A 26,232-nucleotide genomic window follows, 5' to 3' on the forward strand; every position below is an offset into this window, starting at 1 on the left:
ACATGGGGTCACAATAGAAGAGCTCACCTGTGACAACAAAAGTACGATTTATATTGCTAAAAATCACACTTTTCATGAACGGACTAGACACAGAGATGGATTGTCACTATGTTCGTAAGGCGTATCTAAAAGGTGTCATTGACCTTCCATGTGTCACGTCAGAATATCAGCTGGTAGATTTCTTCACTAAAGCTTTGTGTGCTCTGCGATTCAACTTCCTCCTTGGCAAACTCTCGGTCATCGTGCCCTAAGTTTGAGGGGGAGTGTTAAATTATGTAATCCATTTCATGTTCTTCAATATATATTTTTTATATATAAGGTAATACATATACATATATTATATATATGTATCTACTTATTATATATATAAAATATATATTTATGTATTGATAGCCATAGGGGTAGTTTAGTCGTTTTACGCATATTCTTTTTCGTGAATATGCTTGTAATTCTTTTTTGTATTTTCTTTTTTGTTAATTTTTTTTTTATTAAATAAGTTGTACTTACCTTGGGAGGGGCCAACAAACTAGTCGTTGGACCCCTCCAACGGTCACATTTGTGACCGTTGGAGGGGCTCCAACGACTATGTGTGGAGCCCCTTCCAAGCCCCCCTAATGCCCTATAAATAAGGGCCCTCATTCTTGTATTAGGTATGGCTTTGGGTCAAAGCCCAAACATTCAATAAAAGCTTTTTATTCTTTTAGTGCATTTGTGAGATTGAGTTGTGCTTTTGTGCACAAGTGTTCTAAGTGTTCTTATTGTGCATGTGTGCACGTATTTGTTATCAAGAATATTAAGGTTTTGATCTTAGTATCTTGTTGAAGATACTTTCACAGCCCCATCCTCCATTCTTTTCATTTTTTATCATATGCAGCTAATACCTTAATTTTCTCTCTTTCCATGAGAGGTACCTCTTTCTCATTTTCAATTTTTGTGAGAATTAGTTTTGGTTTCAAATCGGCACCATCTACTAACCTCCAGAACCCCTTGCTCAAATGTTGTGCTTCATAATTGAAGCCCACATCACATAATTAGTATCATTTAGTTTTACGGGCATGATGGTGACTCTATCATTGTCATCCATTCTTACAAGGGTGAGGGAGAGAGAAAGGAGATGAGAGATAAAAAGAAAGAGGAAAAAAATACGAGAGAAAGGAGAAAAAACAATAACACAATCACGATTCCACGATCTTTCAAACCACTTCTTTCTTCAACTATGTAAGCACAGAAATACTTGAATCACGAACAAGGAGACAAATCAACTTCTTGCTAAAATGACACCAAAAATGAGGCAAAAACTTTCTAAGATCTAGAAGCTTCCAAATTCTGATACTATGTAATGAAATGAAGATCTTCTACAAGAGCACAAATGCTCATAAGTGTCTATTAAAGACACCTTAATCATAACCCACAAAAGGGCACAAATGAGAGAACTCAAGAAGAAATTAATAAATTTATTTCATTCACATAAAATGCTTAAAAAGCATTGTTACAATGAGAGGGGAGTTACCCCTATTTATACACATAAAAGAGAGGGAGATAAATTCCTTTAAGGGGCTCTAAAGGAGTGGTTGGAGCTAGTCCAACGGTTTTAATTCTAACCGTTGGACTAGCTCCAACGGCTCTTCCAACTGTCAACATGAAAATGTTGACTAGTTTGAGTCTAGTTCAAAAAGAACTAGACAACCTAAAAAGACAAAATAAATAAAGAAAAAGAAAAAAATATAAATAATATATAAATATACATGTATTATATATAATTATATATACCTATACATTTATGTATATACTCTTTTTAACAACTTAGGTATACTTTGGTATGTACAAGACAAATACAACATAGGGAAATGCTACATATATCTTAACAGTGGATAACCTTAAAATTCTCTACATATTCTCATTTTTGGTAAGTCTGTATATGGTGGGTTGCCTAAAAGGATTGGGTTTCCTAAATTTAGATCTTGAAAAGCTTAGTGTTGCTTATTTCATCATTATGGTCTTTGTGAATATATAATGCATATGGCAATCGATGTGTAAAAGAGCAGTCTTCTATGTACTCTTGAAGAAGGAACTCTTGGCAGCATGTTGATTTAAACAATATTGGATCTTGTTCAAAATAGTATTTCTTGTAGTGCTAGGAGTGCTTGTCTTTTCTCATATGCCTTTATCTTTTTTTTTTCCTCTCCTGTTGTTTGGATCCTATAAAAGTTATCTATTATCTTTTACAGTGATATTTCCTGCACGATTAAGCATTTATTAGCTATTCAAGCCTCAACAAATATATTCTCCTGATTGTATTGTTACAACTTTATATGCTTGTGCCATATTTTCCAGCATCTTACATTGTCTAGAATTTTTCAGGTACACCGAGCTGTAACAAGGGATGGTATGGAGGTTGCAATGAAAATACAATATCCTGGTGTTGCAGATAGCATTGATAGTGACATTGAGAATGTCAGACGTCTTCTTGATTATACAAATCTTATCCCAAAGGGGCTTTATCTTGACAGAGCTATGAAGGTACAAGTCTTTTCCAGCACAGAAGATTGTATGATCAAATGGTTTGTTTAAGGCCTTCTACCATTTGTGTTATCTTGAAAGCATTTTACTTGTGCAATAGCTGTACATTCCAGTCATTTAAACTGGTTTAGCAGAATGACAATGGAAAGCTGAAAATGTAGGATATGCTTCATGTTTTGAATCTCAGAACTAAAAACTGGAAAAATGCTCTTTCAAATACTCATTCTTTTGTTTGATAATCTTAAAAATTGGTTTTGTACGTTGTGGTGAAACATGAGTTTCAGAACATAAGCCTCTCCCCTGCCCCTTCTCTAGGTGTATGATACAAAATCTCCCGTATCTGTAGGTGATGCAAAACCTGGAATCTTTCACTGGATAGAGTAATATCAAACAATGTCCTTATGGACTCTGTTATTTATGCTCCTTAGATCAGAGTTACCGGAAGCTTCTTAGATAAGTGGGAAGCTCACTTCCCGGAAACTCGCTTACTAACTTCCGAAACTTGATGAGAATCTCAATTCTCCCACGCTTTTCCTATGCTTTTGACACGCTTTATCTATTCTTCTTATATGTTCTCTCACTCTACTTTTCATGTTTTTTGTGTTTTCACTCACACTTCTCACTCACTTCCATGTGCTTTCTCTAAATTGTCAGTCATTGTTTTTAGATTTTGTTAAAAATTTACACTAAAAATCATGAAATTTAAGAATAATCACTTTTATTTTAGTTTTTATTTGCATTCCATTTCGATTCTCATTCAATTCGTATATTGCTTTTTTTATTCCTCACTTCCCGCTTCCTATGCATTTTAAAATGCATTGCTTCTCACTTCTGCTTCCCGCTTCGTAGTCTGGTAACCTTGCTTTAGATAATACAAAGATTGATTTCTAAAGACTGAATTTTAATCGATAGTACATTTTGAATGAATAATTCATGATTTATATAGAAAATAAATTTTATATTTATGAATTTAGTTAATGTAATAGTGGGCGAGCAAATTCAATGAAAGGTCACGTGACATGATTATTTGACTTTTAACAGGACAAAATGGGACTTTATCCTACTTATATCTTATGATTGATCTAACCAATCTTGACTTCCAAACTCAAATAGTTATTGTGTGGTTTGTGGTTCTCCTGGTTTCCATCACAATGCCCTTAGTAATTTCCAACTGAAGTTCTGAAATGGGATTTGTTGGACAGCAAATGGTTGAATTGTATAAGAATAATGAAGTACAGCTAGCTTCTAGGAGTATGATTAAGGGTGTTGATGTGCCTCACATTAGGCATCTTAAGGATTCTCTATTCTTTCTTTCTGAAACTTGTCGAATAAAAGCAAGATATGTGCAGAGTATAGGCTAAGTGCCTGTAATGAAGTATGCGGAAAAATCAAGAATGCAAATGCATTCACAAGGTCCAACAATGGACTTAGCACAAAGGCACACAAAGAGGCAATCCACTAAGGGATAATACGAGAAGGCCTTACAAGAAGGCTACACATAAAAAAGATAGACCCTTTTTATTAAAGGAGGAGCTCAAAAGAACTTAGAAAGCACAAGGGGGAGTCCCCCTATTTATACACTCAAGGGACCACAAGGGGGCTCCCCCAACGACTCTATGGTGGCCCCCCCTATGTGGCTTAAAATAAAGAAAATAAAAAAGAAAAAGAAATACATAAAAAAGAAGAAGAAAATAAATACCCCTATCAGGTATTATGTGAAAAGACCATAATACCCCTATCGGGTATTATGATATATTAGAAGGAATACACACACACACACACACACACACACACACACATATATATATATATATATATATATATATAAACACCCTCCCTCAAACTTTACGGGGAGATGACTGAAAGTTTTCCAAGGAGAAACAAAAAGCGGGGAGCAGAAAGCGCTTTAGTAAAAAAGTTTGCAAGCTGATATTCGAATGTGACATATGAGAGTGTAACTGTCCCACGGAGATACTCATCACGAACATAGTGACAGTCCATTTTTATATGTTTGGTCCGCTCATGAAAGGTGTGATTGCTGGCAATATAGATGACACTTTTGTTGTCACAGCAAAGCTTCGAGGCATCAGAAATTTCAACTCCCATATCTTGAAAAAGACTTCGAAGCCACACAAGTTCCATTGTAGTAATTTCCATAGCCCGATACTCAGTCTCAGTAGAAGATAACGAGACTTTCTGCTGTTTCTTGCATCTCCAAGCAATTAAAGAATCTCCTAAAAAAACACAAAAACTAGTAGTTGAGATTCTGTCATTTGGGTTTTCTCCCCGGTCAGCATTAGTATAAGCAAACAAATTTAATGAAGAGAGTGAGGATAGAAATAGCCCTTTAGTTAGAGTGTTTTTTATGTAGCGAATGATCCGAAGAACGACACTCATATGCACAGTTGTAGGAGCATGCTAAAATTGGCTGGCAGAGTGAACAACATGAGCGATGTCTGGTCTGGTGATAGTCAGATAGGTGAGAGATCCAATGAGTTGTCTGTAGGGTGTAGGATCTTCCAGTAGAACCCCATCCTCCAACCGTAGTTTAGCATTGATAACCTCTGGAGTCTCCACCTTTTTATCTCTGAAATTCCAGATTTTGAACATATATCTGCAGCAAACTTCATCTGTGATAATATATACTCTCGGAGAGATTATGCAACTTCAATGCCAAGAAAATATCTGAGAAAACCTAAATCAGACATATCAAAATTATCTTTTAACATATTTTTAACATTAATAATACCTATTTCATCATTGCCTATGATGATCATATCATCAACATAAAGTAAGAGAATTACAATACTATTACCTGCACTTTTAACAAAGAGAGCAGTGTCAGTATAACATGAACGAAATCCCAACTTAATCATGATAGCACTAAATCTATCATACCAAGCCTTAGGGGCTTGTTTAAGACCATATACAACTTTTAATAGTTTAAGAGTTTGACCTTGTTCAAGAGTAATTCCCGACGGAGGATCCATATATACTTCTTCATTTAATTGACCATTAAGAAAGGCATTTTTAACATCTAATTGAAATATAGGCCATTTCTTAGATGATGCTACAACAATTAGGGTTCTGACACTAGTCATTCGAGCCACTGGGGTAAAAGTTTTCTCATAGTCAATGCCATATTCTTGTGAGTATCCCTTAGCTACTAATCTTGCTTTATAGCATTCTAAGGAACCATCACTTTTTGTCTTAACTTTGTAAACCCAACGACATCCATTATCTTTTTTATTTGGAGGAAGTTGAACTATTTTCCAAGTTTTAGCCTTTTTTCAAGCATCTAGTTTTACCCTTATTGCTTCAATCCAATGAGATATAGTTTTTGCTTGATTATAATGAGAGGGCTCATAGTAAGAATGTAAGGCTATTAAACAAGCTCTATAATTAGGTGAGAGAGATTTATATGAGACAAACCTATTAGGTGGAATTGATTCTCTAGAGGATCGCCTAAGGGAAGTTCCTTCTAGAGGTTCGTTAAGTCGCGAGAATTTTTCTAAAGCACTAATAGGTTTCTCGTGCTCGCGCCGGGTGTAAGCATGGAGATTGTTATTAGAATATGGAGTATGGATTGGATATGGATCCGATAAATGATCCATATCCAATCACGTGTTTTGTTTCCTTTGTACTCTAATGTAACATGTGTTACTAATGAGGGGCATTTTTGTCCTTGTAAGGTTATTGTAACCCTATTAAGAGTAATGTAGCATTACTGCAGCTGCCAAGGGAAAACAGGGGCAGCCGATTCCCAAATATCGAGTTCTCTCTTCTCTCTCTCTCACACCGATTCCTTGATTATTTTAAGAGTTCTTTCAATTGTCACCATGAGTTGGTGATACTTCAATATTATGTGTATCTTCACTATTATGTGCATTTTCTAATATTTTTGGATGACTTAACGAGTCATTATTTATATCTTCTAAAAGATCATTTAGAAACATATATTCAATTTCATTTTGTTTGTCTAATACTTCAAATCCGTTCTCATCTTCTAAAAAAGTCACATCTTTTGAGACATATAACTTATTGTTTTTATAGTCAAAGCATCTATAGCTCTTTTGATTTTCACCATATCCTAAAAATACACATTCAATTGCCTTTGGTGATAATTTATCTCTTGTATGTAAAAGAACAAAGCATTTACATCCAAAAATACAAAGACGATTGAAATCGGGTGTCATTTTAAAAAGTTTTTCATAAGGAGAGATGTTATTTGATTTTGAGGACGACATTCGATTGAAAGTAAGTGGAGGTTAACACAACTTCGACTAAAAAATTTTTAGAAATATTTTTAGAAATAAGTAATGATCTAGTGGTTTCTAAAATATGCCTATGTTTTCTTTGCGCTAGACCGTTTTGTTGAGGAGTTCTTGGGCATGATCTTTGATGACAAATACCATGTTGTTTTAAATATGTTTGAAGTTCATTTGATAAGTATTCTCCACCGGAGTTGGATTTAAGAATGGATATGTGACTTTGAAATTGGTTTTGAATTTTTGCACAAAATTCTTTAAAAAAGTTAAAGACTTCTGATTTAAGATTAAAAAAATAGATCCGTACATATCTAGTATAATCATCAATAAACGTCACATAGTATGAATAACCACCTTTAGATAGAACCAGAGATGGTCCCCACACATCCGAATGCACCAATTCAAAAGGTCTTGTTGAAATAAAGGTTCTCGTAGGAAATGAAATAAACTTTATTTTTTCAAAAATACAATTTTTGCAATTGATATCTTTTTCTTTACAAAATTTGTTTCCAAAAGAAAAAAGATACATTTTAGAGTAACTTGGATGTTCAAGTCTTTTATGTCGTATTTCAATACTTTTATCTTGGACATAAGTACAAAAAAAGTTTATAGGGAGCGTCAAGTGATCCATATAATAAAGATCTCTTTTTCTATGGCCTTGCCCACTCCGCTTCCCAGACTGGAGATCCTGCACAAAGCACCCTTGAGATGAGAAAGATATTTCACATCCATGGCCAGCAATTTGGAAAACGGAGAAAAGGTTGAGGTTTAGTTTAGGAACAATTCTTACTTTTGGAACAAAGAAATTTTGAAAATTTTTAGGATCTAGAGTTCCAATGCCATTTATTTTGAGAAAAGTTTCATCGGCCGTAGAGACACAAGATATTTTTGAGTTGATGCATACATTGGTTAAAGCACATTCATGGGGAGTCATGTGAAAAGAAGCTTCAGAATCTAAAATCCAAGAATACGTACCGGGAGGTGACGAAGAAGCAATGGCGGCACCGGAGGTGGAGGAAGTAGCCTTAAGGATTTGTTGGAGAGCTATGGATATTTGTCCAAGTGTGTCCTTGAGATCCACACTTTTGCCTTCATCTTCTTTAGTGGAGGATTCCTCAACGGAAGCCACCTTAAGCTTGAAAGTGAAAGTTCGATAGGAACCTGTGAAAGAGGAAAGAAAGGAGAACAAAAGATGCGGCTGTCACGATTTCAATAAAAAATGAAATCGTGACCTAAACATTCTATTAATAAGTGTAAATCAGTATGGGTTCGGGTCTGGTGTAATGTCCAGACCCGAAAGACCCAAAATGAATAAAACATACAGACTCGGGTCCTAATATTCAGACTGTACATACAATGGATCCGGTACATACAATGGATCCGGGTCTTACTATCCAGAATACACTTTTTCACCCCCCCTCAAGTTGATCATGGTTTTGGACCATGAACAACTTGCCTTTAAGCATCCAAAAACGATCTTTTGTCAAACCCTTTGTAAATATGTCTGCAACTTGTCTTTCAGTATTGACGAACTCAGGCTCGATCTCTTTTTCTTCAACCTTTTGTCTCACAAAATGTTGGTCGATCTCAATATGCTTAGCACGACTGTGATGTACAGGATTGAATGACATGTTGAGAGCGCTTTGATTGTCACACAGCAAGGTAGAGTGAGATATCTTTTCTCCCACTTCAGTTAGTAGATGCCTGATCCATGTGGCTTCGGCAGTAGCGACAGCCATGGATCGATACTCAGCCTCAGTGCGTGATCTAGCGACAACTTTTTGTTTTCTACTACTCCAAGAGACTAAATTTCTACCAATGAAGACACAATATCCTGATGTAGATCTTCGTTCATCAGGATCTCCTGCCCAGTCTGCATCACAATATACAGTAAGTTCATGCTCATCCTTGCTGCCAGATGACTGTGGTGAATATATCAATCCGTCCCCAATGGTTCCTTTCAGATATCGAAGGATCCTCTTAACCGCTTCCATATGTCCAGTACGTGGTGCATGCATAAACTGAGACACTTGATTGACTGAATAAACAATATCAGGACGAGTGAATGTGAGATACTGTAACATCCCTATTAGACTGCGATATCTGGTAGGGTCCTCATACAGGTCTCCATCATGAATGCTAAGTTTTTGGTGAAGCACAGTTGGAGTTCCTAGAGGCTTGCAGTCTTTCATACCTGCCTTATTGAGAACATCTACTGTATACTTGTGCTGAGTGAGAGTCAAACCATGAGCCTGGCTGTCAACTTCTACACCAAGAAAGTAACGCAAGACACCAAGATCTTTCATTTTGAACCTCTGGCCTAGCAAGTTTTTTACTTCTTTGATGTGAGCTTCAGAGTTTCCTGTGATGACAATATCGTCAACATAGATTAACAGAAGGGTGGTCACATTCTGACTTCTAAAAATGAATAATGAGTGGTCCAGTAGAGAACGTGAAAATCCATGCTTTTGAATCTCAAGCGAGAAGCTGTCAAACCAAGAACGAGATGCTTGTTTTAGACCATAAATAACTCTCTTTAGCCTGCATACATGGGTTTTGCAGTTTTGTTCTTGATATCCAGGAGGTTGTTCCATATAGACTTCCTCCTTCAAATCCCCATGCAGAAACACATTTTTTACATCAAGCTGACTCATCTTCCATCCATGTTCAACGGCTAGGGAAAGAATGATTCGAATCGTTCCCATTCTCACCACCGGGCTGAAGGTCTCATCATAATCTTGCCCTGCTTCTTGGGTGAACCCTTTTGCCACCAGTCTTGCCTTGTATCGTTCAATGGCTCCATCTGGTTTATACTTTATTTTGTAGACCCATTTGCATCCAACAACATTTTTGTCAGGTGGTCTGAGAACAATTTCCCAGGTTCCACATTCATGTAATGATTGCATTTCATCATTCATGGCTTCGACCCATTTGGTAGAAGTAGCTGCCTGACAGTACATAATAGGTTCATCTTCCTTATTGAGGGCTGTTAAAAATAGCTGAAAATCCAAGGAAAAGTTGTTGTAACTTACCCACCTATCAATAGGATGTCGTATGCGATTTGATCAACTAACGTCAAGGGTACGAGAGGGAGTAGGGTCGGTTGCTGATACGGGATTTAGATAACTTGATGTTCTCGTTCTCTGTCTAGAATAGGAAATGCCCTTGTATCTGCCTGGTACGGATGATGATATTTCTTCCTCATTCTGTGATCTCGATGTCCCGGTGGTTTCAAACACTTCTTCTTCTTGCTGCACACAATCTGGAGGACAGACTTCATTGGAGCTAGTAAAAAGTTTTGAATTCAGCCAAGGATAATAAACTTCAGTTGCATTAGGGGACATGTCCGTTGTGTCGACTCTGTGATCAAAATTTTGCTCGTCAAAGACGACATTCCTTGAGATTCTGATGCGCCTGTTGGTTGAATCATAACACCTATATCATTTGTAGTCGTCTGCATATCCCACAAATCTACACTTTTGAGCCTTGTCCTGGAATTTATTTCTCAAGGTCCGATCAATGTGCACATGACAAACACATCCGAAGGCACGCAAATCATGATAATTAGGATGAGCTCCAAAAAGACAGTAATAAGGGGACTTATTTTCCAGAACAACCATAGGCAGTCTATTTATCACATGTACGACAGAATGAAAAGCTTATGTCCACAGATTGATGGGAAGATTACTGTTATGAAGCATACTCATGGCACTTTCAACGATATGTCTATGTTTTCGCTCAGCAATCCTATTTTGTTGAGGGGTGTGTGGACAGGACACCCTTCTTCCTATCCCATTATTTTGAAGAAAGTAAATAAAGTCACTAGAGCTGAACTCCCCACTTCCATCACATTGGAAAAATTGGATAGACTCAGAAAATTGAATTTTTACTAAGGAAAGAAAATTTTGAAACAAAGAGAAAACTTCCGACTTATTTTTTATGAAATATATCCAGGTGTATTGAGAATAACTGTTAACAAAGATTAGGTAGTATCTGCTTCCAGATCCAGAGGCAACTGGGGCGGGTCCCCATACATCAAAACAAATTATCTCAAAAGGTTTTGAAGCTCTCTTATTAATGAAACAAAAAGGTAATACATGACTTTTGCATAAAAGACAACTGAAACACTTCTGACTGTTCTCATCCCCATTGAGACTTTCTTTTGGGATGAGATTATTCGAGACAAGTTTCTCAATAAAATGACTCCCACAATGTCCTAATCGACTATGCCATAAGAAAGGCTTATTACATTCAGAAATACTAAAAACATTTGCAGAAGAGGAAGAACACGACTCTAATGAAGACTTCGAATCCAGATGAGCAGGGGAGACAGAATGACATGGAGCTTCTTCAAAGACATACATATTGCCTCGTCTCTTTCCTTCAACGAATGTTTCCCTCGTGCGAAGGTCCTTGACCTGCACAGAGAAGAGAGTGAATTCAACTGAAGCATGATTATCATCAATAAGTTTGAAAACAGAGACAATATTTTTCTTGATGTTGGGAGCATGAAGAACATCAGAAAGTTCAAGGGTGGAATGTGACATGGGAATGACAGTTTTTTCAACATGAGAAACAGGATGGTGGGATCCATCGCCAGTGACAATTTTACTTTTGCCAAAATAAGGAATAGAGTTGGAGAGTTTACCTGCATCACCAGTCACGTGAGTTGCTGCCTCTGAGTCAACAAACCAAGCACCTTGATCATTCTGCTTCAATTTCAATTCTGACAAGGCGGATATCAACAGATCTTTAATCTCTCCATTGTCTCTGATATTGGTGAAATTTCTTTTGTGTTCTGTCTGTGAAGCCTTTCCTTTATTTTCTGGATTGTGCCAACAATTCGCCTTGATATGCCCCCTTTTGTTACAAAGGAAGCAAGTGGGGATGGATCTTTGTCCCTGTGCATGAGTCATCATGTTCGGAGTGGGGAGCAAACCACGTCCTCCGTGTCCACTTCGCCCTTGCCCCCCTCGTCCTTTTCCTCAACTGTAAGTCACCCCTGTGGCAAGAATTTCTTGGGAATTTGTATGAACATGAGTTTCTTCAGAAAAACCTTTCAGAGTCATTTCATACTGAATTAATTTAGCTCGTAACTCATCAAAGGTAGGAAGGGCAGGTAGACACAATAGTGAAGTAACAATCATGTGGTAGTCAGATCCCAATCCACTCAGAGTTTGTTGCACCATATCACTGTCACTTACGGCACATCCTATAACTCAAGTTGGTCTGTGATAGTCTTCATCTTGTTCAGATATTCCATGATGGTCATGGAATCCTTTTTTAGCGACTGAAATTCTCTCTTGAGAAAAACCATTATCGCCTGTGAAACCTGTGAATACGTCTGAACCAATCTTTCCCAGAGTTGCAGGGCTATACAATTGTCGGGAATGGCAACAAGAACCTCTTGGGACAGGGTAGAAGTGATATATGCAACTACTGACTGATCTTTCTTTTCCCAGTTGAGATACTCCACATTTTTAACATACACAATTGAACTTACCCCTTTGTCATCTTTCTCTTCTCTCGTAACAAACTCTAGTGGTACTGGAGTGGTTCCATCCAGGTGGCCTAAGAGTCCTTGGCTCCTTATAAAAGGGATGATTTGTCTCTTCCAGATCAAGAAGTTTGAGGTGTTTAGCTTTTCGGAGACAAGCTGATTTAGAAAACTCGAAGAGATGCTCGATTGAGAGGAATGAGAATCCATGAAGAGAAAGGAGGGAGGAGAAAATTAGCAATAATAATCACGAAGTGAAATGCTCAATTTGTTGCCGAGAAGGGTACTGGTCACCCTCCTTTTTTTTTTTCTCGGCTGTCACTTTTCAAGAGATTGACGATCCGAGTCTGTCAGATCAAAAAAAAAATCTTTTCTTCCTTTTTTTTATAAGGCTTATGTTTGAAGTAATAAAAAAAATGAACAAATAGCCGACTGTTTTCTGAATACCAAACGAGACAGCGTGAATAGAAAGATAGAGACGCTGGTTAGGAATGAAAAAAAAAACTCAGATCTGCTGTAAAGGTGAGATTAGATCTGGATATATCAGACGAAAAAGGAGGAGAACTGAATATTTGAGATATTTCCAAGTACAAACGATCAGACCAAAATAGATCAACTTTAGGGACTCACGTGAAACGTGAGTCCACCACAAAATCAGGGAGAGAAACGAGGTATGAGGGAGAAAAATCAAAATTTCACGTTACCGTGATGGAATTAGGGATTTCACGTGAAACGTGAATCCACAGAGAGGAGATAGAAGAGGGAGACACGGTTCACGTTACCGTTATGAGATTAGGGATTTCACGTGAAGTGTGAATCCACAGAGAGGAGAAAAATACGAGAAATGAAGAACACGAGAGAGATAAAACCTCAAACCTCTAGTTCTGGTTGAACCCTTCTTTGAAGCCCCTTCGACCTTCGATCCTGGATCTCGGCTCTGATACCATGAAAGTTCGATAGGCACCTGTGAAAGAGGAAAGAAAGGAGAACAAAAGATGCGGCTGTCACGATTTCAATCAAAAATGAAATCGTGACCTAAACATTCTATTAATAAGTGTAAATCAGTATGGGTCCGGGTCTGGTGTAATGTCCAGACCCGAAAGACCCAAAATGAATAAAACATACAGACTCGGGTCCTAATATTTAGACTGTACATACAATGGATCCGGTACATACAATGGATCCGGGTCTTACTATCCAGAATACACTTTTTCAGAAAGTCCCCATTCAATTTTGGGCATGCGGGTTTGATATGTCCCGGCTCATAACAATGATGACATATAATCATCTTCCTTCCACCATTCCCTTGTTTTCCAAAATGGGGAGGTTTGTATGTCTTAACATGATTGCCGAGTTTAGATACATCAAGAACTTCATCCACACTTTTACTCATGCCATGTAGAGTCTCTTCTTGAGTAATTTCGGCAATGACATCCTCTAATGGAGGAAGAGTTGATCTATGAAGGAGTGAGGATCTTGTTCAAATTCGGGACGAAGCCCAAATAAAAATTGAAACAATCTATCTTGTTACATTTGTTTTTGTCTAAGCTCCCCATCCTCCATAGCCACCCATTTAGGCTCTAAAAGAGTCAATTTATCCCACAAAGGGTTTAAAGCAGTATAGTAATCTTGGATGCTCATATCCCCTTGTTTCGTAGTTCTAACTTTCTCTTGCAAAAAATAGGCTCTTGCAAGATCTTTTTGGATATACATACCCTTCATAAAAAACCAAGCTTCATTGGCTCGGCAAAATTTTGCAATATTTGCATATACATTGAGTTCAACGTTGTTCATAAACCATGCTAGGATTTTTGCATGGTTGTTTTCCCAATCCTCCATTTGTCGTTGATGGTCTTCAATTGCTTTGAAGCGAGCATCTCCCTCAACAACTTTTTCTTGACCTCCTTCAATTTTGGTGAGCTCAAGTTGAGGTTTCAGAACGGACCCCATTACATAACCTCAAAGTTTTTTTCCTTTGAGGTTATTCTCCATTGCAGATGCCCACATCATGTAATTTTTGCCATTTAGCTTGAAAGATAGGTTGATCTTGACTCCCATTGCTGCAATAAGAAAATATGAGAATAAAGAAGAGAGAGGGTTATGACTTCACCTTACAAGAGTCGAGTGGCTTTGATACCATGTAATGAAGTATGCGGAAGAATCAAGAATGCAAATGCATTCACAAGGTTCGACAATGGACTTGGCACAAAGGCACACAAAGAGGCAATCCACTAAGGGATAATACGAGAAGGCCTTACAAAAAGGCTACACATAAAAAAGATAAGACCCTTTTTATTAAAGGAGGAGCTCAAAAGAACTTAGAAAGCACAAGGGGGAGTGCCCCCTATTTATACACTCAAGGGACCACAAGGGGGCTCCCAATAGAGTCGTTGGGAGCCCATAACGGTCACATTTCTGACCGTTGGGGGCCCCAACGACTCTATTGGGAGCCCCCCTATGTTGCTTAAAATAAAGAAAATAAAAAAGAAAAAGAAAAAGAAATACAGAAAAAAGAAAAGAAAATAAATACCCCTATCGGGTATTATGTGAAAAGACCATAATACCTCTATCAGGTATTATGGTGTATTAGAAGGAATATATATGTTAACAGTGCCTACATAAGCAGTAGGAAGCCACATGCTCAAGGTAATGCTTGGATACATTTTTACAATGTTTAATTTATAAATTTGCCTAGCTAAAACTGTATAATATAATGTTTTTACAATGCAAAAACTTTCTTTGGTGTTGACAAAGAACATTCCCGTTGGCAGATGTCAGAAAAGTATAACTTTAAGATGTTTTTATTTCCTTTTGTAAATTTCTGTTAATGTTTTGTTGTGCCGTGACATCTGCGATTCTATGCACTCTACATTTTTGTGCTTCACATGCTGCAGGCCATTTAGATGGCATTTTGTTCTCTTTCGTAATACTTCGTGGTTATTTTCCTTTACCACCTCCTCTGGTGCACCTGTCCTTCCATGACTTCATATTTGTGGATATTAGTTTGTCTCTAAATCATTAATTTGCTTTAACTTGCTGCTTATCGATCTATGCATGTTCCTTGATACTTCAAGAAGTTCTGCTCGATCTCTCTTTTAGTGCTTAATTGAACTTTGTTACTTCTTAATGAGTTACCATAAATATGTTCCTCAATTATTTGTCAGGTAGCAAAAGATGAGTTGTCACGTGAGTGTGACTATGAGCTAGAAGCAGCAAACCAGAAACGTTTCCGTGAGCTTTTATCTAATGTAGAAGCGTTCTATGTTCCCCTTGTTGTTGATAATATCTCTAGTAGGAGAGTCCTTACAACAGAACTTGTCACTGGTATGTAATTTCTGATCTTTATTTTTCTCTGAGTATTGTAGTTATTTATGTTTCTCTCTCTTTATAAAACTCTTGATATGTATTTTTTGTCTTTGCCAATTGTCCTTGGGCACCTTTGCACAGCAAAAGTTCTAATATGCAAGCGAAGTAAAAGCAGCACAGCTTATTTATTTATAGTAGAGAATGTTGGATGTATTCTCTGTATCATGCCTTCTTATGTACATGTCAGAAGTGTTTCTGTAACATATTTACATAATGACTTGTATGTGGTTGCTGGATATGATTCATCTATAAGATTTCAAATCGTGAGTCATTATAGTTTATTTATTGTTTTAGTTTGGAATTTTGGGCTGAAATTGAAGCATTGTTATGCCAGTTCTGTTATATAATTTAAAGTTGATAATAATGCTTCGGCAATACATAGATGTATCTAAATGTTACAGGCCCTTTTCTATATCTTTTGTCAAATGTTATATCGTTGCGATATATTTGATTTTCACGAGTGGTTTCATGCAATAAACGTTTGTTTATCTAGTATTATTGTATTTGTTTGATGATTGTATAATCACACAGCTTATGGGTGTTAGTTACATAGCCTAATACAAAACCTATAGTAATCAGATCCAAAAAATGAAAATAACGACTAGGATTAACTGGAATGCTATATTGAAGGCTAGCATTCAGAAAGCTTGACATCCAGAACCAAGTGATGCGGTGACAATGATTTAAACAGATGATGTATGTAAGTTTACCAAAGGTCCATCCAATGGATTATTTGATCCATATTGATGCAATGTGGCCAGATGAAGAAGATTGGCTCCTACTAAAAGAAAGGGAAGTAACTGATGGAGCGGTATTGTCCACAGAGAAACCACCCCAAAGCCAAGTCACTATAGGCTATCCTACTATAGAGTTTAGACACCTTTATGCTGTATAAATTGTAATATTGTCTTTTTCTCCTGGATTGAAAATATTGTATAAATTTTCCATTTTAGTTCATTTTGTTGAAAGGGAGTGTTGTGGGTTGGGGTGTGGAGTGGATTGAGCCAAGGGGAAGGGTGGTGGTGATTGTAAGTTGTCTATTTGGGGATTCTATAGAGTGAGTGGTTCATGCATTTATGTACGGTAGTTTATGAACTTGAATATTCATATCTTTCAACAAGCTGCGAATCCAAACAATCTCCATGGTGGTAGATGTCATGGCTCTATACTCAACTTCGATGGATGAAAGCGATACTTTCTGTTGCTTTTTGCATCTCCAAGAAATTAATGATTCACCTAAAAAAATACAAAAACCAGTGGTGGAGTGACGGTTGTTTGGGTTACCTCCCCAATCAGAGTCAGTATAAGCAATTAAATTTAATTTAGAAGAAGAAGATAGAAATACTCACTTGTTTACTGTACCCTTTATCTATCTGATGATGCAAAGAATGACGCTCATATGGACTGAAGTAGGTGCATATTGAAATTGACTGGCAACATGTGCTGCATGAGAAATGTCCGGCCTACAAATGCTGAGATACGTTAGGGATCCAACCAATTGCCTGTAAGGTGTGGAATCTTTTAGAAGAATGCCGTCATCAATTTTCATCTTTGAACCCACTATTTCAGGAGTTTCACATACCTTATCATCTGTGATTTCTGATCTGTCAAAAATCTCACAAGCAAGTTTAGTTTGAAACAAAAAGTAACTTCCATGAGAATAAGCAACCTCAATTCCCAAAAAATGTCAAAAAACCTAAATCTGACATCTCAAATTTTGAAGTCAAGATAAATTTAATACTTTTGATTCCTTTAGTATCATCTCTTGTTATCAACATATCATCAACATATAGCAGTAATATAACAATTCCTGCATCAGATTTCTTAACAAACAATGCAGTGTCAGTATAACATGAAGAAAATCTATTTTCAGTCATTACATTGTTAAACCTATCGTGCCAAGTTTTGGGAGCTTGTTTTAGGCCATAAAGAGCTTTACGAAGACGAATAACTTTATTTTTAGGAATTTCCATACCAGGTGGAGCATCCATGTATACTTCTTCATTAAGGTCACCATTTAAAAAGACATTTTTGACATCCATTTGATAAATATTTCATTTTCTAATAGAAGCAATAGTGATGAGACATCTGACAGTAACCATACGAGCTACTGGAGCAAATGTCTCTTCATAGTCAATCCTGTATTCTTGACTATACCCTTTAGCTACTAGGCGAGCTTTATACCTCTCAAGAGATCCATCGCTTTTGGTTTTGACTTTGAACACCCATCGGCATCCTATAGTTTTCTTACCACTGGAGAGCGTTTGAAATTCCCAAGTGTTGGTTTTCCTAAGTGCTTGAGTTCACTCTCCATGGCTTCTCTCCATTCAATACATTGTTTGGCATCTTCAAAATTATTTGGTTCAAAATATGAGTGAATGGCACTTAAGCAAGCTTGATATTTAGGGGAGAATGAATCAAAGGATATGAATCTAGAGGGAGTTCTTCTAGGATTTGAATCATGTGTGGAGATAGATTTGTTAGGTTCATTATATTGCTCAACAGTACTTCTAAAGGTGCTTCTATCTCTACGTGAATAGGTGATAGGATCTCTAGTTATATTTTCTTCTTGAGAGGTAGTAGGGTTAGAATTATTGTTGATTTCAACCACTTCATTATCACTGTTATATGTTGATTCATCATCACTAGAGATATCATCATCCTTAGATAATAAATCAAAAAGAAAGGAATAGTCGGTATTTTCTAAATGAGATTCATTCTTTTCAAAACCACTATCATTTTAAAAAAATGTTACATTCCTTAAGACATATAACTTATCATTCCTAGTATCATAACATCGAAATCATTTTTGTGTTTCGGAATAGCTAAGAAAAGCACAAAGGATGACTTTTGGTGAGAGTTTATCATTTTTATCTATAAGGACAAAGCACTTACAACAAAAAACTCTTTACCTATTGTAATCAGGTTCTTTTTCATATAGAGTCTCAAACAAAAAGATTTTATCTAAATTTTTGGATGGAAGACGATTAATAAGATAAATAGAAGCAAGAGCCGCCTCGGCCCAAATTTTTTTTGGAATACTTTGGGAAATAAGAAGGGTTCTAGTGGTTTCAATGATATGCCTATGTTTCCTTTCGGCCAAACCATTTTGTTGTGGTGTTTTAGGACAAGATCTTTGATGGACTATACCATAGTCTTCAAGATATTTCTTAAACTCATTAAAGAGATACTCACCTCCGGAATCGGTCCTAAATATTTTTAAATTACTATTAAATTGATTTTTGATCATTATATGATATGATTTAAAACATGAAAAGACTTCATGCTTATGTTTGAGAAAATGTATCCAACAATACCATGAAAAATCATCCACAAAAATCACATAATAATCAAAACCTTCCTTGGATATGACGAGTGTCGGTCCCCAAACATCCGAATGAATAATTTCAAAAGGTTTAATGGAAAACATAAATCTTTGTTCAAAAGGCATACTTCTCATTTTTTCAAGAATGCAATCATTACAAAAGAAAATACTTTTACAAAGATTTTTAACAAAATGCAAATAGGACAACTTGGTAATGTTGGGATGACCAAGTCTTTTGTGCCAAACATTTATGTATTTATGTTGAGCCACATTACAAGAGATGGTTTTAGGAATTTGAAGAGAGTCCACATGGTACAAGTCTCCCTTCCTAGAGCCTTCTCCAATCAACCTCCAGGACCGGTGATCCTGTATTAAACATTTATTAGATGAGAATTGAATGTCACACCCAAGGTCCGAGAGTTGAGAGACAGAAAATAAATTTAAATTCAATTTTGGTATAAATCTAATTTTAGGAATAAAGAAGTTTTGGGTTTTAAAATTTCCAATTCCCTTAATTTCAAGAGAAGTGCCATCTGCGGTTGAAACAAAAGATGGTGACAAACTTTTAGAATATTCGGAAAGAGAAGAAATGTTTGGGGTCATATGAAATGATGCACCCGAATCTAAAAGCCAAGAGGTTTTACCTGGAGGGGAAGGAGTGGACACGACGACATCGAAAATAACTCCCTTAAGAAGAGGTTGAAGAGCTTCCATAATTTGATTTAAAGAGAGAGCTCCATTTGTCGATTCCTCTTTTTGTGGTTGAGATGTGGTTGCCATTGCTAGTAATTTCTTTCATTTGGGACAAACCGGTTTGATATGACTCGGTTCCTTACAAAAGTGACACAATTTTGCTATAGTCCCTTCTTCCGCCTTGACAACCATTGGATCCTTGATTTTGGTTTTTGAAGTGAGGAGGTTTATATGTCCTCAAGTTGTTACTGGGCCTAGAAACGACATTTGCACCATCACACTCCTCTTGATTTGTGGTCATTGAAAGAACACTTGGATTTTGCTTGCTAATGCCCATACGAGTTTCATCTCCACTTAATTTAGTAATGACATCTTCAAGAGAGGGAGAAGTGAAGGAGGATATGAGAGAATATCTTATTTGCTCAAACTTGGGCCTTAGCCCATTCAAAAAATTAAAAAAATGATCTTCTTCTAGTTGTTTATGTCGAAGCTCTATTGCTTCTCCACTCCACTTGGGTTCGAGCATAGCAAGCTCATCCTAAATAGAGGAGAGTTCGGCAAAGTATTCTCTTATAGTCATCTCCCCTTGAAGAAGGGTTAGCGCCCTTTTTTGGAGATAATACTTGTGGGATAAATCCCTAGAAGTGTACATCTTCTCAAGGTACTCCCACGCTTGAGAAGCCTTTTTAAACTTTATAATGTTGGCGTTGATTCTTGTCTCAACTGAGGAAAAGATCCATGACAAGATCTTGAAGTTCTTCATTTTCCACTCATGTTTTCTACTATACTCCTCAAGAGCCTTAGTTCTTTCATCTCCTTCAAGAATTTTGATTTTTCCTTCATTAATAAGTAATTTTAGGCTTCGGTTCGGGAATCGAGCCTTGCACATAACCCCAAAGCCCTTTTCCTTTAATGTGAGCTTCCATATTTTCGGCCCACACGTGATAATTGGAGCCATTTAGCTTGAAACCAAGAGAAAAATGAGAATCTCTTTCACCCATTAGAGAGGTAAAATGAGAGAAAGAATGCGTACCACAATAAGATTTTAAATCTTACTTGTAGTAATCTTCTAAAATACTGGATGAAAAAGATTCTTCACGCCAATCACCAAAAAATTGATGGCACGCTTTTCGAGGCACTCGATATTGTGAAGAACCGCACAAATTTCTCTCTCCAAGCGACCTTGCTCTGATACCATGTAAAAGTCTCTATAAAAAGAGACTTTGTGTATAAACACAAAGCTTGAAACACAAAGAGTGCACGAAGGCACAAAGGAGAACACTCACAAGTGCACAAAAGCACGGATACACATGCACAAAGGCATGAAAAAATATAATCTTCAATATATGAAATCCCAAAAGGGGCTTTACAAAAGCATGAGAAATGCTCAAGGGGGTCACCCCTATTTATACTACAATGGAGCAATGGGGGGGCTCCAATACATATGTTGGAGCCCCTCCAACAGTTAGAAAAGTAACCGTTGGAGGGTGCTCCAACATATGTGTTGGAGCCCCCCCATGTGACATCTCATTAAATGAGAAGAAAAGGACAAAAAATAAAAAAAGGAGAAATAAAAAAGTAAATAAAAAAACAAATACAACATATTCTCAAATGAGAATATGTGTAAAACATGTGAATTTACATAAATACCCTTACCGGGTTTGAGATATATTTATATATATATACCTAGATATATATATATATATTATATGTATATGTATCTTTCTCTCTATATATATGAATATATATATAAAAGGGACACAATATTTTAACAACTATTACAACATTATTGCAGTATTGGATGAAAGATGCCCATAAGCTAATTGCTTATCAAGGTTAAGGAATTGTAGGCACGAAAATGATATGAACCTCTCTGCCACGGATAGGGAAGGTTCGTCATTATAATTCCTAATATGTATCTTAAGGGAGGATTTCTGCTTTTGACTTGATTCTATTGGATTTCTGTTTCTTGACTTATTGATTACAGTATGCTTACCCTTTGTTAAATGTTATGTGTATATAGGGAATCTTTATACAAGGGGGATATATGCTGATGAGGCAGAAAGAAGAAATCTCTGCTAGTTCATTACTGCCTGATGTTTATCTGTTGTCTTTCATTTAATTCCCATTTTAATTTGTGATTGGTCTTTGTCATTGCTTTCGGTTCAGTGCATGCTATTCAAAGATTTATCACATTCTTTATCACTCATTATCAAAAGTATTGTGATTCCTAAAATTTATACAGTTCTGTTTACTGTACAAATAAAAAAGCTTCCTTCTTGTTAAGCTTATCCACTTTCAGTAACAAGAACCTGTCATCAATTACCGCCTGTGCATCAAGTTGAAAAAAATGCCCTTGCTTGTGCACATGACTTTCCATATGTGGGTTACGTGTTGGGAAATGATGCACTTGCTTGAGTTTTGTTGTTTCAAATGGTTTAAACTTGCAAAAGATAACTTACACTAGTGACTTGTAAATGTCTTGAAATTTCAAGGTGGATATCTAGTCTTATTTCCTCCTACATTATCCTCTCATTTTTCTGACGATTCCAGATTCGTATTCATCTTGCAGGCATTCCAATTGACAAAGTGGCAGGCTTAAGCCAGGATGTTCGTAACTATGTTGGGAGAAAGCTGCTGGAACTCACCTTAAAAGAGTTGTTTGTTTATCGATTTATGCAGGCAAATTATCTTTCACTTTTTCATTTTTGGTTCTTTTTCTTCTTCTTTGTCACTGTCCTCTTCTCTTGCTGCTTTGGCCTCTTTGGCATCAGTCCTCTTCAAAATTACTAGTTTTGTTTTTAACTGCTAACTTTCATTTTAGCAAACATGATATGGTGGTGGCAAGTTAACTTATAAAGATGACAAGAGACTAGCATAAGTGTATATACTTGATATCTCAAACAGATTGGTGCATTCTCACTTAGATGCATTTGAGTGGGTTGTATTTGAAAATTTCCATAGAATCAAATGAATAAAAGGCAAACACGTAAGAACAACTGAAAGGGGCCTTATACTTTTCAATTTAGCATCTTTACAGTGGTTCAGTTCCAACTCGAGTGTCATTTTTAATCATTGGTTGTAACTATTCTCTTTTCTCCGTCTTCCTTGAAACTTTTCAAGCTTTAGTCCTGCTTGGCAGTCAATGTTCTGACAGCGCTCACTTGGGATTGCAAACTGCAAAGTAAAGTATAAATTTGTATGCTTGAAAAACGCAATTGCATGAGGCTATCAAAACCTCAAAATGCAGCAATTGAAGTTCTAAAGGTCGTGTTCTTAAGAAGACGCCTCTTAAGTGCTTGATCTCAAACTTATAAAATCTTGTTTTAGGTCTCTTTGTTCTTCTGCTTGTCAAATGATTGATCTCAAACCTACAAAATCTTGTTTTAGGCCAAGTGAATCGTAACTTGGTTCGTGATACACTTCCCATCTTCATGAACTTCAAATTTATCGTTTTCTTAAAACACTTCATTCAAAAGCCGAAAAACGTGAAAAGATCGCGATAACTGAAGATTTAAAAAAGAGTAAAACAGAAACAAAGCAAGAAATGCAAGTGTCAATTCAAAACTTTTCAAATTTCAACTCTTTTATCGTTTTTTAAAAAACACGCAAGAGAACACTTCTTAAATTGTCCCTAAAAAATTAAAATCACTGCCAACATTATCGTGATATTGGTAAACTTTATTGCAATTTCATAATCAGCCAAACGGCATAATCAAGAACCATAAATCCAAAATAAAGGCAACCGTACCGAATTGACACTGTAAAAACCTTGCAAAAAAAAAGAAACTCAAAACTAAAAGTTTTTGCCAGGTAGGGCACTGATTTTCATGTTTGCAGCTTAAGGATATGCAGCAGTACCACTTTTAGGCACATTTTGATTTATTAATGACTTATTGATGTTTGTTTGATCCATGTACCCTAAATGTATTTACTGTAGTTTTGCTGCTAGTTTTAAGTAAGTTTCATGGTCTGTTTTTTCACCTATGCTAGCAGGTAAGATTAGATAATCACTTTATGATTTAAGACTCTGTAGCATAGCATGCATGAACATATTTACGAGCATGCACTGCTGATGAAATTCACAATCTGCTTAATAGCATTGTCTTTGTCCACCTCTCCATCTGCTTTTCTCATGCAAGTCTATATCTTGTTCTTGTATCTCCTTGATGTTGGCATATAGTCACATATATCTGCTACTATTACTGTTGTAATTTTTAGGCATCTCTGTACATGTTTTAAATGTGTGTTATTGGAAACAAATCTGAACAAAGCATGCTTTCTGCTTTTTATCACATTCAGCGAAAAATAATATAAACACATAAACTGTTAATTAGCTTAAATATACAACTCATAACATGCATCCTAGGGTGTGTTTTAACCTGCAATTGTTTATATGCTTCATTCTTTGTGTACTAGATGTTGAAATGCATTCCTTACTGGTGATTTAAATTGTAATTTTAAATGCATCAAGATCATACTAACTCATGTTTTAACTTCAAGGTGTGTGTGTGGCTTTTTTTTATCATGTGATGTCTCAGGCCATCCTTATTGGATTGTGCATCTTTTCTTTGCCATTACATGTTTTCTGGTTGGAAATTCTTTTTTGATGCTTTCATCCTGTAAACATACATGTGGTTTTGCCATGGTAATGCTTTGTTACTTGAACTTTGGATATCTTTGGCAGACTGATCCTAATTGGAGCAATTTCCTATATGATGAAGCTACCAAAACAGTTAATCTCATTGACTTTGGGGCAGCTAGAGAATATCCGCAGGTCTTTGTGGATGACTACTTGAGAATGGTATATCCTTTTTCTCGCACTATTCAACCTCAAAGGAAATACTTTTTCTAATGCAAAATGAGTACAAAATATGCATTTCAAAAAATTCTAATAATTTGATAATAATAGACAAGCTTATCAAGCTCTTATTGATCTTAAGATCAGATTAGCTTGACTCATTTATTGAAAGAATAGACCCTGACTGAGCCGGAGCTTATCACAAGAAGCTCAGCTTGTTGCTTACCTTTCTCTGAGCTGACAAATTTTGTAACTTGGTGCATAGTAGTGACCTGGGGGTTCGTAGTTCCTGTTTGGCGTTTGATAGATACTGTATCTACTTTTGCATGATGTTTAACACCCAAATGGGAAATGGCTTGGGTGAACCACATCGTTGTTTTGGAACTCAATTATGTTGTTAAGCTTGTGTTGGTCCATGATGTAAGTGATTTTCATGGTCCACCATCATAATTGAAGATTCTCTGGTTTTTTAATCCCGCAGGGGTTATATTAAAAAAAAAAGAAAAAAGGTTTTACGCTCCATTCTTGTGCATTGGTAACATACTGCTTCGGATGTTGAACATATGAGCAGGTTCTTGCCTGTGCGAATGGCGATAGGGATGTTGTCATTGATACGTCTAGAAGACTTGGGTTCCTTACAGAGATGGAGTCGGAGATAATGCTGGAAGCACACGTTCAGGCTGCTTTTATTGTTGGCTTGCCATTTTCACAACCTGGTGGCTATGATTTCCGGTCTTCGAACATTACACAGAGTATATCTAGCCTTGGGGCCACGATGCTAAAGCATCGGCTTACTCCTCCACCTGATGAGGCATACAGCCTGCACCGGAAGTTATCCGGTGCCTTCTTGGCATGCATCAAGCTGGGAGCAGTTGTGCCTTGCAGAGAGTTGTTATATGAAATGTACGAGCAGTATGAGTTGGGAGATGATGAATATGGAGGGAATACTAGAATTTTACATCATTCAACTGCATGATTAACTCTGATTTCATTTATCAATTAGAAAATAAAAATTCGCCGGCGTTGTAGTTTTGATTTCTTGTGTCCAAGCGCTGGCAGAGTTAACCTAGTCTTGGAGCCAGATTGTTTAAGCATTTGCATATCCACGTTATGAGGCCAGTCAGTGCAGGAAGAGCTCCATAATATATTTTCTTTTCCCCAAAATCAAGCTGGGGGCAGTTCTTCCCTGAGGAGGGTTATACCAAATGTAAGAATTATAGGCTTTGGTGCTGGTGAATGTAGGAAAGTTTGTTAACTTAATTGCATTGTTAATTGTAACTTTATTTATTGTGTTGTAAAATAAAACTCCCTTGCTTCGAAAGCAAAGCGTGGGGGGCTTCGTTGGGATTCAAACCAAATATGTTAGTTCAGTTGACACCCTTCACTCATCTAATGGGTACTGAATGATTCGTCAACAAAGTAGATTTCTCTGTATCATTTTTTTGCTCTTTTGTTGAGTTAAAGAGTCCTAGGACTAATTTCTTTTTCAGATAGGTGGTTTGATCATGGGCATATGCAAGATTTCTATTGTATACGGGCCATACAAAATCAACAAGTATGATCCACCGGCATTTCTGATTGAAAAGTAAATGTTTTACGTTAGAAACTGATCGATCCAATTTGCTGTATTTCCATGTTGAACGCATCTATGGGGTCAGATCAAACAAATAAGGTTAATAAGGTTCACATCTATGGTTTTCCACTCAATTGTAAAAATACTCTCTCTCTCTCTCTCTCTCACGCACACAGGTACGGAGCTTTT

The 26,232-nt window shown here is 36.6% G+C and overlaps 1 protein-coding gene across 1 annotated transcript in view; it reads left to right on the top strand.

Annotated features, from left to right (window-relative positions):
* The window catches only part of ABC1 (ABC transporter 1), a 53,882-nt gene extending 28,054 nt beyond the window's left edge, over window positions 1-25,828 (top strand). Inside the window, exons 4-8 of the mRNA XM_089982568.1 lie at window positions 2,362-2,520; window positions 15,450-15,609; window positions 22,242-22,351; window positions 24,357-24,473; window positions 25,042-25,828. Of these exons, the coding sequence (XP_089838694.1) occupies window positions 2,362-2,520; window positions 15,450-15,609; window positions 22,242-22,351; window positions 24,357-24,473; window positions 25,042-25,446 (951 nt within the window). The 3' untranslated portion in view covers window positions 25,447-25,828. The remainder of the gene's footprint in view (window positions 1-2,361; window positions 2,521-15,449; window positions 15,610-22,241; window positions 22,352-24,356; window positions 24,474-25,041) is intronic.
* Window positions 25,829-26,232: the final 404 nt, after the last annotated feature.

This window comes from Nuphar pumila, chromosome 12, assembly GCF_984573655.1.
Source record: "Nuphar pumila chromosome 12, dmNupPumi1.hap1.1, whole genome shotgun sequence".
In the NCBI taxonomy this organism is placed as follows: Eukaryota; Viridiplantae; Streptophyta; class Magnoliopsida; order Nymphaeales; family Nymphaeaceae; genus Nuphar; species Nuphar pumila.